This window comes from Eriocheir sinensis, chromosome 17 (assembly GCF_024679095.1).
Source record: "Eriocheir sinensis breed Jianghai 21 chromosome 17, ASM2467909v1, whole genome shotgun sequence".
Classification (NCBI taxonomy): domain Eukaryota; kingdom Metazoa; phylum Arthropoda; class Malacostraca; order Decapoda; family Varunidae; genus Eriocheir; species Eriocheir sinensis.
The window spans coordinates 7404407-7417884 of NC_066525.1; the positions used below are offsets into that span (position 1 = coordinate 7404407).

Genomic DNA, 13478 nt, shown 5'->3' on the forward strand with positions numbered 1-13478 from the left:
TAGTAAGTTTTACATCATTTATAATTAAGACAGGATAAAAGATGGGATGGAGGAAACAATGAGAATGTGTATGAGAGTTTTGGTATGGGTGTAACAGCAAGGGGAAAGAATTGTGGAGTAGCTTAATGAGTGATATGTGGTACTTTGAGTTGGATTGAACATGTGATGAAATGAGGGAGGGTGAGCTTTTGAAGAGAGTAAATGAGAACAAGATTGAAGAAAATGGTATCGGTGAGAGAGAGAGAGAGAGAGAGAGAGAGAGAGAGAGAGAGAGAGAGAGAGAGAGAGAGAGAGAGAGAGAGAGAGAGAGAGAGAGAGAGAGAGAGAGAGATCGTTGAGAGAGAGAGAGAGAGAGATATGAGAGAGTTGGCATTTATGATTCTGATCAGGTTCTTGTTTTCAAGTAAGGCTCCATGCTATATTTTATGAAAACTGGTCTTCTTATCATGTGTATTTTCTCTCAGCTCATCTTTCAAAATAGTATCCTATTAATAATAAGGTTTTCCTGTAAAAATCCTTATTTATGGAATGGTTGCATCCTCATCCTTTCTCTAAATGTAATGCACAGTGCTAACTTTTATCTTTAACAAATGGCCAACAGCAACAATCATCAAGTAATTTCTCCTATTCTTGTAAGATTATTCATTGCTATTATTCATTGGAGGCTGATTTGGAGCTAACTAATGTTCCAACACCACATGTAGTTTCATGTTGTGCCCCATGACTTACAAATCCAAGGCAGTACTAATACTCATGGAAAGTGCAAATAATTGCAGCTGTGAATGGTGAGACTGGTAATATAGGAGCCTGACTGTACTTGTATAAGCTATAAGGTATATCATTAAGCATTTTTCCCAATAGAGTATGAACAATACAAAGTCGCAGGGTAAGAGCATAGACCATATCCTGTTATTCAAATTATTGTGCTATTCTTCAATGGTTCTAGATTTCTAACAATAAGAATAAAAAGGTCTTCCTGAATAAACTTAACTCTTATTGTTGCATGAAGGACAGGGAGAACTGAAGACCCATTCAGTGGCTACTGACTTATGATAGTGTATTTACCTTTTTGTAGTCTACCAGGCCTGAGCTAAGCTATAATAGTCCCGTCTTCATATCTACATTCATCCAGCCTTTCCTTCATTTGTTGGACACTGCTCGCCTCCACCACGTCTTCCTGCAAGCTGGTCCATGTGTTAACACTTCTATGTGGAAAGCTATATAACTGTACAGAGGGAAAGGTGTTAGAGCAATAAGTGGAGCAGGTAGACATTTTCTAGAGAGCATGATATCCACTATTTTGCATTACAGGTCAAAAGAAGTGGTTGTGATTGTTGCCTGGGACCTGACCTTCAGTGACCGAATCAATCTTTCTGATAACAATTGCGAGTGTATTCAGTATAGTCCATATCAAAATTGTCCCTGTGTTGATGCAACATATTGCCTCAAGTACCAGAGGAAGATCAAAAAGTTTCAAGACAATGAGAGATTAGGTGAGCGTTTCTTTTATATTTGTTCAAGTTTCTCTTAGGACCTTTAAAAGTTGGTAATATTTACATTATCATTTATGCAGATATCATATACCACAAAGTTTAACTCGTGTGAAGTTTTCTTCTGCAGCATCAACTTGTTAAAGATTAAGAGCCATAGTATTGCCCTGAAATTGGAATATTCTTGCAATTTAATGTGTAGTGATATATATTTTTTACTCTAATAACTTTAGAAGATATGGTAGAACTTAGATTTACTGCTGATTCTAACTGTTGTGAATAAAAGCATGAATTAGATGTAACTGCTCTCTAATTTCCAGATTTCAATATAACCTTGGCCACAGACAAGAGTTATGACCTTTTCTTTGAAAATGAAAAGGTAGAGATTCAAAATACTGTTGTGGTGAAAGAAGGTGAAAAAACATGTAAATCACATAAAATCATGGCAAAGGTTAGTGTATCAAATGGTTTTGTCTGTAACTGAATGTAATCTTTTTATATAATGCTACATTATAACTGATCATCACAAAAAAATGAAAGGTTTGCAATATAGAGAGTTTTTATTGGTTTCACTGAATTCAAGTATAAATCAGCAAAGAAAGGAGATGATCATGGTGGAAAAAATATGCTCTAAATACATTCAACAGAGTTTCAGTTGTAAGTTGAGAGTTGCTCTTCTTTGCATACTTAGATTCCTTTGCAATTCTCAGAGCAGGATTGAAAATTATAAGATAAATTATTAGATGTTACAGTGAGTAGGCTTTTAATGTCAGTTATTTGAATACCTTGCTATATTATGATAATCATGGTACATTAATTACTGGTGAAATTAATTATGTCAGTTATAGAAACTGGTGCTGTTGTTTAGCAGATTTGAATTTCAGTGATGGGTGTGGTATGAATATGTATGGAGTGGAAATATACTGAATATAATTTTCATTAAAAGTTTCAACTCTGACTAGGAATTAGACTGATAATAGATCTGTTTAATATAGCTTATCCTTGCAATACATGTACTTTATGTCTGTCCATATTGGTATTCATTGCTTTTCATCCTACAGCCAGATAAGAAGGAAATAATGTCATACACCTTCACATATGAGTTGAGTTTGGCCAGAGAAGAAAAGAATGTGAGTTAACATGTACACTTTAATTTTCACAAAGTTTATGCTATATGTTTTTAACCCGGTAGAAGCGACGGGCCAAATTTGTGGCTTTGCCGTGTAGCAGCGACGCGCCAAATTTGTGCCATGATTTAAACCCTCCAAAATAGATGATACATAAACTGATCACAAATGTTTTGATATATATTATGAAATGGTTTGTGTGAGTGATGATTTTTTCTTATTTTTTCTCACTTAGAGGGACCATTAAGAAACATGATCCCTGCTGCTACCGGGTTGAATTTCAATATTTTTTGTATTTGAATATGTTACATATCAGCTCAATAAAACCACCATCTCTGAGATATATTTATTTGCAGATAATTCTTGAAAGGCAGTCAGTCCTGAAGAAAGAGGAGCATTTGGATGTCTTCGTTCACTGTGGCTCTGGTACGGGTAATGTCTCAGACTGCCAGAGTGATATCAGCCTGCATTATGAGATGTAAGTTAATTTTATTCAATAGAAGACAATTTAGTTTTCTGTATTCAAGTAGTTTTCCTGATACATATACATATTACTGATCTTGCAGTGGGTGGGTGCAGTGTGTCAGGGGAATATCCAGGTTCATCAATACTTGGCCCCAAATTGATGAGTACTGCATTTACTCAATCTTCTTCCTAACTACTCATTTCTTCATACCTAGCACGTTACCTCCTACCTACCCACTTTTCTTCCTACCTTCCCACTTTCATTTTTACTTATCCACTTTTCTTCCTACATACCAATTTTCTTCCTACCTGCTCACTTTCATTCCTACATTCCTTTTATAGATGCATGAAAAATATAGGCCAGGAGTAGTTTGGGCAGTGCTGGAAAAGAATGTGAAGAGTTATGAGCAGGAATTGTCATCTGTGAATGGGGAGGACAGTTTTTGTTTAACTTATTTGATCTTGTGGTGAAGCTGGTCTATGTGAGCAGGGTAGTTGTTCACAAAAAAAACAGAGGGCTCTTAGACATTTGTATGGGCTGTTCTTTGAAGCATATTTGATTATTGGGGAAAGAAAATGATAAGACAGCTAAAAAAACAGAGCCAAAAATCATTAACTTTTATATTGGTAAAGATGTATATCTCATAATACTAGCCTACATTGCACATCAGATTACCACATAGTATTTTGTTTTTCCATCATACTAATTCATATTGTTTTCACCTAAGCATTCATTAATTTCCAGCCTGCAATCATAAAAACCATCTTATTAAGTATCTCATAAGAATTCAGGAGGGCTTTTGTGACTTCCCAGTAGCTGGTACAATAGTTGTATATGTAGTATGAATTTAAGGTCACTTCTAAAACTATTATGTGTTTTAATTTAGTTTGTACTAATATGTTTTTTGTAAATGCTATAATGTTGTCTTTTCAAGTAAAATTAGCCTTTTCTTTTCATGATGTACAAGATTGGCTCCATACACATATGATTCACAGCCAATGAAGATCAACTTTACAGTTGAAAATCAAGGGGAAACAGCCTATGTATCAAGACTTATTGTAAGTAGACAATATATATCTATACCTATGATGCGCCCTGTCCCCTCATGGGAATTCCTCCCAAGGGGGTAGTCACAAAACAGTTCCCTAACTTTCCCCGTCCAGCAGTCCTTGGCACATTCATTCAAGCCCTCACATGCTAACTCCCTTTTTAATGCATCTGTCACTATGTTATTCTTTTAATTTGGCTGTCCATCTGTTATCAGTTTTAAGTAAGGTAAACTGTGACCTGTCCAAGTCCATTACATATACTTAATGGCCATTATGGTATCTTCAAACTATGTTCTCTAATTCATCATGTTTGTTTCCTGTCTCTCCGTGTCTTCCCAGCATGTCCTCCCAGCATTTTTCTTTTCACTCCTCTTTGTGCACTACTGTACGTACTTAGCTTTCTTATTAAATCTTTTGTGAGGTGCCAAGTTTCTGAACTATAATGGGACTATAAGCTGGATTCATTGCTTATACAGATTTATCTTCACTGATTGGCAGGTTCCTACTACACTGTTTATGAAAAGTACTCAATTTTTTTCCCCCTTTTCTTTCTCATGTCTTTTTTTGTAGGCTTGGTTAGGACTAATTCTGTGTTCTAGATGTGTGTAATCCTCTACTCTCACAAGTATTTTTTTTTTTTTTTTAACAGCACAGAGAGCAACTCAAGGGCAACAAAAAGAAGATGTAAAAAAAAAGCCCGCTAACTGTTGTTAGTATAGTGGCCAAAAGAGAGGTCAATTTCAGATGGAGAGGTGTCTTGATACACTCTTCTTGAAAGAGGCCAAGTCATAGGCAGGAGGAAATACAGATGAAGGAGGGCTATTCCAGAGTTTACCAGTGAAGGGGATGAAAGAATGGAGATGCTGGTTAACTCTTGCATAAGGGGTTTGGACAGTATAGGGATGAGCATGAGTAGAAAGTCGTGTGCAGCTGGGGCATGGGAGGGGGGGAGGCATGAAGTTAGCAAGTTCAGAAGAGCAGTCAGCATGAAAATATCGATAAAAGATAGAAAGAGATGCAACATAGCAGCAGAATTTAAGAGGTAGAAGGCTGTCAGTAAGAGGAGGAGAGCTGATGAGACGAAGAGCCTTAGACGCCACTCTGTCCAAGAGAGCTGTGTGAGTGGAGCCCCCCACACGTGAGATGCATACTCCATACAATGGCAGACAAGGCTCTTATATATGGAAAGCATCTGTGCGGGGGAAAAGAACTGGCGGAGACGATACAGACCGCCCAACCTCAAGGAAGGTTATTTAGTAAGAGAGGAGATGTGAAGTTTCCAGTTGAGATTTTGAGCTAAGGATAGACTGAGGCTATTTACTGTTGAAGAAGGTGACAGCTGAGTGTTGTTGAAGAATAGTTTGGAAGACTGTCGAGTTGATGGGTGGAGAAATTGGGTTTTTGAGGCATACAAGGTTTCTTTTACCCCAATCAGTAATGATAGCAAGGTCTGAGATTAAGCTTTCTGCAGCTTCCAGTCTGCAGTCTTGTAATTCCTGTTGAGAGGGTCTTCTGTTAAAAGAAGTTGAACAATTCAGAGTGGAGTCGTCAGTGTATGTGTGGATAGGACAGTTTGTTATGGAAAGAAGATCATTGATGAATAACAGGAAGAGAGTGGGTGATAGGACAGAGCCCTGTTAGACACCACTATTGATAGGTTTAGGGGAAGAACAGTGACCGTCTACCAAAGCAGAGATAGAACGGCAGGAAAGGAAACTGGAGGTAAAGGAACAGAAAGAAGGATAGAAACCGTATGAGGGCAGATTAGAAAGCAAAGACTTGTGGCAGACTCTATCAGAAGCTTTTGATATGTCTAGCGCAACTGAAAAAGTTTCACTGAAATGGCTAAGAGAAGGGGAGTCTTCCCTGGGGGAATTTGTGGTCTCCCCCCGTGTGGGGACTCCGAGGCATTGCGTGTTTGTGCCATTTTGAATTTGAAATTTTGGGAAAAGGTGTGTATGTTGTGTGGATGTAGTGTGGTGTGGAAAAAGAGAGAATCTATCTTTAGAGAGCATGCTGAACTACTCTCTGGTGTAAATGAGACAATAAGGAAACGGAAAGTGAGGACAGGGAAAGGGTCTTTGGAGGGCTTCAGCACCCTCCTCGCCTCCCATATATTCCTCACCGGGAGTGGCTTACGCCCGTTTCAGTAGTTGTCTTCCTACCTACTCCCTGCAGTTTGTTTCTGATCATTATTTATCACCCTACCAACTGATTATTATACATTATATTTTTGATTTTTCTTCATATTAATCTTCAGACTCTCTTTGAGGCTGTCTGTGTAATTCTTATATAAGTTTTCCTCAGATACATTTAGTAAGATCATGTTATCCACAAAATTCAAGGTTGTTAAGGTATTCACTGTCTGTCCTGTTTCCTATGTTATCTTACTCTTATTTCTTAAATACATCTAACTCAGCTGTGAATCATTTTGTTACTTGAAAGGAGCTTGAGATGAATAGTTTTATAGCTCATTATGGTATGAAACAGCTGTGAACCATAAGTAAATGTATAACAAATTTGTCTCTTACAGATTAAAAGTGCTGACGTTTTTAACATTAAGGATGTCCATACAACTGAAGCTGTTATGTGTGACCAAAATATAAAGAAGGAAATTGAATGCGAGATGGGCCATCTTGCTAAAAATTATATGGTATGTATATTTTCATGAATTTAATATTATGCATATTATCTTACATGAATTATGGGAGGTGTTATATGTGTTGAAATTTGTGACTAAACAGGAACTATTTCAGGGAACTTTTACCTTGGAACTTACACCATCAAAAGAATCTCTTGCGACTGATTCATTGAAAAGCCACGGGCCTTTCTTTGACCTGATGGCTGAAGTGAAAACATTGTCTTCTCTCAGCAACCCCGATGCAGCCGTGAAAAATATTAAAGTTGACATCAGTGTTCCTGACTCCCTAGACCTGACTAAGTAAGCTTGTTGATAAGGTGTCTTGGAAGAATGGTGACAGCTGTAGTACCTGTAACCTAAATTATGATATATAGTATATTTCAGTAGTCTATAGCTACTGTATTAGCTAGGCATCCTTTACTTAAAGATCTTTATACAGTGACATAGGTTTATTTGGGGCCGATGGGACGTTTTGCTTTTTAGTGAAGTTGTCAGCTAAAGGGTGAAACTAAAAAGCTATGAAATATACTGCTATAGTGCTTTTCCTGCTTCCTTGTTATATCATCTGTACTAGATGGGAAGTAAGGTTGTGAATCTCTACAACAAACATGATGGCAGAGGAATGGTGAAAAAAGTGGCTGACATGAAATGTGTTTGCCCCGGTGAACTGTTTACCTATTCTTACCAAGAGGGCCTCATATGAATATTATATTTGTATCAGTAAATAATGACTACCAAACTTCTTTTCCCCTCCTAGATGCTAACTGTAGACAAGGACCTTGTCCACCCCTGTATAGAGCATCCCAGGTGTGGGGCCCTCCATCCACAGCTTTATTTTAGACAATTGAGTCCAAGGGTTTTCACCTCATTAACTCCCCACCCCTTACTTACCATCTATTTCCCTTAAATTTGGCTGCAGTGTTGCGTCCCTTAAAGTATTTTATTGCTATTTTCATTCTAAATGCATTCCTGAGCTTATTTACTGTATGCCTCCGCCCCTTGCTCATGAATTCATTAATATATATGTCCAGGTGTATTCTAAAGACTTACTTATGAAGTGATGGAATGCATATATGAACCTGAATATATGCTTTTTACCTATGTGTTTTATTTTGTATCTCCTTAAAGGAAACCTTCAGAACCTAGCATTGCGTACTTCAATAGTTCTTCATACTACCTGTCACCTGAAGATGCTGAGCATGAGGAAGAACTTGGTCCAGAGATTAACCATACATACAACATCTTGAATCTTAAGGATTATCAAATCTTTGGAGCTAACCTCATAATTTACTGGCCACTTACTATTTCTGGTAAGAATTGGTACCTTACAACACTGCTATTGATTTTTTGTCATAATGTATGCTGCAAGAGTCCCAAGCCTTTTTATATGATTTTTTGTTCTCTATGTATTTTACTTCAACAGAAAAATATTTCCTTTACCTGATGGAGGAACCAGAGATCATTGGCATGAAACCAATTTGCAATTATGCTAATGGGAAGGTGGACCCTTTTAACCTAGCAGGCAAACCAACAGGTGCTGCTCCATCTCCAGATGATCACAACAGAGGACAGAAATCAAGGTATGATGGCATTATGCATCATATTCTAGAAAATGTGGAGTGAGCTGAGTATGTTCTTGCTGTTCCATTGAGTAGTAACATTTGGCATTTGGCTCTGACTTTCTTTGATCTCCTTCCTTTATCATTACAGAAAATAAAGTGATGGTGATGATGATAATGACATGGATAAGAGTGATGAGGAAGGTGTTTGTGGAAATAATATCCAGCTTCAATTACAGTGCCCTTAGCATGGGGATTAACAGTGAAAGTCCTGCATACATGACCATCACCTGTCACTTTGGAGAATTCAGTGGAGGAAACGAAGAGGTTACCATCAAGCTCAGATCACGGCTGGTGCTGAGGACTTTGGACGAGGTTAGCATCAAAGACTTACTTCAACATTTGTTTGAACAGCAATTCATTCATTATTAGACCTCAATTGCATCATCAGTGAGTATTTTCTCATTAATAATGTTTATTTACAGCATCATGCACATTTTCATTAGAGAGGCCTGTTTACATTGGTCATAATGTATGTTCTCCACTCCTTTACTATTGAACTGTTTAACTCAGCTGCAATATCTCTACATTTGTTTGAGCAGGATTCCCAGTCCAGTGGCAGAGGCAATGTTGTATGTAGTGTTTGCATTGAACAAAACAAATCCATGTGATAACTTGATAAGATAAAGCAGATAGATTTTCAAGATCTCAGACTTATACTACAAGGACATAGTCAGCATTAGTCTTGACTTTCCCCCTTCCCATTCTGTATCATGCATATTTGCTGCTTGAATAATGAGTTGGTAGTGTAGTGACACGACTAGCCTGATGGGCGAGCCTCCCATAACCCACTTAGCCAGTGGGGTACCTCTTTGGCCGACTGGTAAAGGAGTGGCTCTCCCGTTGTGCTGGTCGCAGGTTCAATCCCCGGCGCCGGCAAACCTTTCCTTGTCTGGATTAATTTCTCGTGTGTTTCGTTACACGCAGAAGATGTGTGTGAGTGTAGTAAAGAGAAAAAATTCTGGCATTTCAGTAGTATACTGATTCCTTTGCTGCAACTGCTCTTTTGATCTGGACCTAATGTCAGTCTCCCTGGGGGCACCTCATCTCACCATGATACTGTATACCATGGCTACTCAACTGTTATGAGCAAATCCTCCTCCTTTAATATAGAAATCACATCCCTTTAGTCACCTTTTACAGCATGCTGTGGATCACATGACATGCACTCTTAATCAAGCAATGTAATTTGAGAGTAATTTATTTGTATAAGTAAAGAACATCATTGCACTCGTATAACTCATAAAGGTTGCAGAGATTTAAGTAAAATGTATTGAATTAAAAAAAATCAGTAGTGGCATTATCAGATGACATTTTAATTCATCTTGAAACCTTTCCTTAATGCAGCTGAAGGTCGGGACAGCGGTGCAGAATGCTTCGTCGTTTGCAGAGCTGCAGATCTCCAAGATGCCCTTCAATGTTCCTCCACCACCAGCCTCTCACTCTGGCATTGACACAAAGATTTTATACAGGGATGATGAACCAGAAATAGATGTATGCATATAAAATTTGCCATTATTAAAATGAAATGTAAATACAGAGATGAATAATATAATTTTTCTTGGGTATAAGTATTTTCAGCACTACATACATATATGCATCCAGCACTATAAGCTTCATGTTTCATCAACAGGTTCCTATCTGGTTGTACATAGTGTCAGCTGCGGGCGGCCTTCTAGTCCTGGGCCTTCTTATTTTTATTTTGTGGAAGGTGAGTTTGAAAGTAATATTGTTGTTGGGAGAAAAAATGATAATGTAATATCAAGTCTCCATTTTACTGACTGTTTACCTGCTTTTTCAGAATATGTTGTTCGTTTCAGTGTCACAAAACTTGGTCACTAAACATGAGAAAGAAGAATGGTGCTTATTAATAGTACTGAGAGCCTCTGTAGGATTGTGAAGTATCACTATTTTGTATCATCCAAGCAGCAATTGTTATGTAAAAAAATTGAGTCCTATTACTTGCATGGTTGCCCTATTACTTGCATGATTGCTGAACATTCATACCAGATATAAGGGCATTTTTCTTTCCACATAATTCAGTCCAGTTTATTGAATTATTTTGTTAATTGTAATCCACTGTGGAATGTGAAATGATTTAATCTGTTATGCTGAATGTTCTCCACCATGTCAAAGGTTGCTTGTATAAATGGTTAGAGACATCAATGGAGATAAATAATTAGAATATCTAGCAATGAATTTGCAGGCCTGAGTTTGACTCTGGCCAGAGTAGTCACCATCCAGGTCACCCAGCTGTTTATTCTCCCTTTTGGGGTGGTCAATAGACGGGTACCTGGGAAAACCTGGGGAAAGTAATCTGTGATAATCCAGATGCTGCACCTGCCCTGTATCCCAGGATTACGTTTTTTCCCACCAGTGGCTCAAGGGGGGAAACAAGTACTGAGGCCACATACAGCTTTAATTTTATCTTTATTGAAATGGAACCCCTACCATGAGCCTACATGGATAGTTACTGATGACCATGATAGTAAACCAATCAATGCCTGTTTTGCTAATGATGAAGTGATATGAATTTTAGGACAGTATCATTTAGTTTTGAAAAGTCTTATACTCTGTTGTGTAACAGCTGACTACGTAATTAACATTTAAACTTCATTTATCATCTTCACATAGCTACCTTCCTTCTTTTTGAGATTATCAGTTCAGTTTGACGATAAGGGAAATTATACTAGAATCATGCTGGTTAATTAATAAGTATTAATTGACAGTCATGCAAATTGAGGAGGCAGTGGCTGAGTAGTATTTATATATTAAGTAGTTGCAGAGAGTTAATAAAAAGTGCATTTCATATAGATTTCATTTTCTGTTCTAAAAATCTTTTTCTGTTTTTAGTGTGGGTTCTTCAAGCGCCAACGTGTGGAGGCTCCAGACAAAGCGGTAAGTTCTTTGCTTGAGGCTCAGTTACTTTTTCCATCACAGTCCTAAGGAAAAAAGTAGGATAAAAAGCTGTGCTTGATTTGTAAATACAGAAGTTATTAAATACTAGGTAAAAAGTTGTGAAAAAAGGAATGAAGCCTAGTTATCAGGTGAAAAATAAGTTAAGGTGACATTTGTCAATTAATGTTTGTATTTATATATCCATTCATATGTAATATTAACTGGATATTACTTGTCAGAGAGCAGTATTATTAATTGCTTACTTGATTCCCTTTCAGGCTATGATTTATCCTGATGAATATTACTAATTCTTTCCATATCCTAAACTTGGATCTTATACTTTTTTGGTAATGAGAAATTTATGTTCTCCTAATTAGATTCTTATGTGGCTGTTTGTTGCTATTTACAGTATTTGTACAATACATTTCGCTTTTTAACAGGGGCATTCTGGTTTTCTGTGGTGGCAGTTGTTATTTTAATTTTGTGTTTTTTCAGTTATTAACCCTTGTCTCTCTATCATAGCCATGTGCTTCTCTCATATGTTTTGCTGTCAACCACACTTACATCACAGTTATATCATCATTATCATCATCTTCAGTCATTACAGTCCACTGCAAGACTAAGTCCTTTCCCAACATTTTCAACTTCCCTGTCTAATGTCACTGTCCTCCATCCTGCTCCAGCAAAGGTTCTAATTTCATCCCTCCATATGCTTCTTTGTCAGGCATGACCTCTACTTTTCCTTGGTTGCCTCTCTCTTACTCTGGTTGTCCATGTGTTATCAGTTTTAGTCATGATATGAACTCTCAAAGTCATTTTTTAATTTATGAAATCAGTTACTTCCACTTTCATTAACATTAACCTGATTCATGTATCATATTCATTTTAAATGTTTTCAAGGAATTTTCATTTAGTATTGGGCTTAATTTTTCCATGCAATAAGGTTATCCTAGCTGGATGGATATATAAAACATAAGAGTGTATCTGTGAGTCAGATTGAGGCTTCTGGTCAAGCAACAAACTGAGCAACTTCAGATCCTTGTGTAGTTGTCAAGTGGTAGTGCCTAGGTGTCAAGTAAATTAGTACCATTTAATACCATAGTTCCATTTAATTCTTTCTTGTCTTTTGTCCCTGCTTTTTGTGTAAATGCCTTGCAAAAGATCCTGTGTTTGTCTCTCACTTTTGTACTTCCTCTGTCTCTCACCTGACACTAACCACTCCACAGATGGACAACCAAGAACCCCCAGGAGCAGATGAGGACACCAAACTTACAGACCCATTCGAAGAGAAGACAGAAACACCCCACACCCCAATGTTAAAGGAGACTGAATGTGCTTCTGGTGATTTTGAGTTCCATGGCAGGCGATAAAGACCCTTAGTTGGTATCATTGTAATAACTGCAAATTTTGTATTTCAACCCTATAAAGTCTTTCATAAGAGGAGAGTAAATCATGTCACCTCCAGATGCAAAGTGCAGCTCTCATTCCTCTGTTTGGGAGGTACATTTGGTACATAGTTTTTTTCTGTGACCTGTGGTCTTATTGCTTTTGCTATTAAAACTCAACATTGTAGTAAGAATTTTTTTATGCTTTCTTAATCTTTGAGTAGTCTTAAAAAAATATGGATGACATGCAATTCTATATGCCAATGATCCAGGTAATATGGTAATGCCAGGAGAGCATGTTACAGTATAATTTATGGTTAACGTTCATAAAATCTTGGCTGTGTTGCTTCAAAGACTGAGGCAAGGAAAGAAGTAAAAGGACTTCTGTATAGTATCCCATAGCACGTATTTTTCATTGCACGTCTTATGGAGCTTCCACCATTTTTTACCATGACTCTTTTTTTTCTATTTATTCAATGTGCAATGTCAAAAGATTTACAAGTGATTAGCTAGGTGTCTTTAGTAGTCACAATGGAAATAATTTTAGCACTGAAAAGTATACAGTAAAAGTTCATTAATCCAAATTCTAATGGTCTGAAAATTCCAATAGTCTGAATTTTGGAGACTGGAAATTATTATCTGAAAAATTAACAACAAAAAAAATATAAAGATAAAAAAACTACTTTGATCTGAGGATATTGATATCCCTGTGCTCCATGTGCTTGTGTTAGAATCATGGCCTGGACACATTGCTCGCAGTCCACCTAACTGTTCATCCTCCCTTTTGGGTTGGTCAGTAAATG

General features: G+C 37.3%; 1 protein-coding gene across 1 annotated transcript; it reads left to right on the forward strand.

Annotated features, from left to right (window-relative positions):
• Positions 1 to 362: 362 nt before the first annotated feature.
• Positions 363 to 12873, forward strand: LOC127000117 (integrin alpha-PS2-like; the record flags this gene model as incomplete). The annotated part of the gene is made up of 15 exons (XM_050863537.1): positions 363 to 403; positions 1312 to 1493; positions 1811 to 1941; positions 2552 to 2620; positions 2974 to 3095; positions 4051 to 4141; positions 6666 to 6785; positions 6889 to 7073; positions 7902 to 8083; positions 8197 to 8353; positions 8572 to 8707; positions 9740 to 9886; positions 10026 to 10103; positions 11246 to 11290; positions 12517 to 12873. Coding segments are annotated over 15 exons (1830 nt in total), but the record flags the coding sequence as incomplete, so codon positions are not given.
• Between the last annotated feature and the right edge of the window lie 605 nt (positions 12874 to 13478).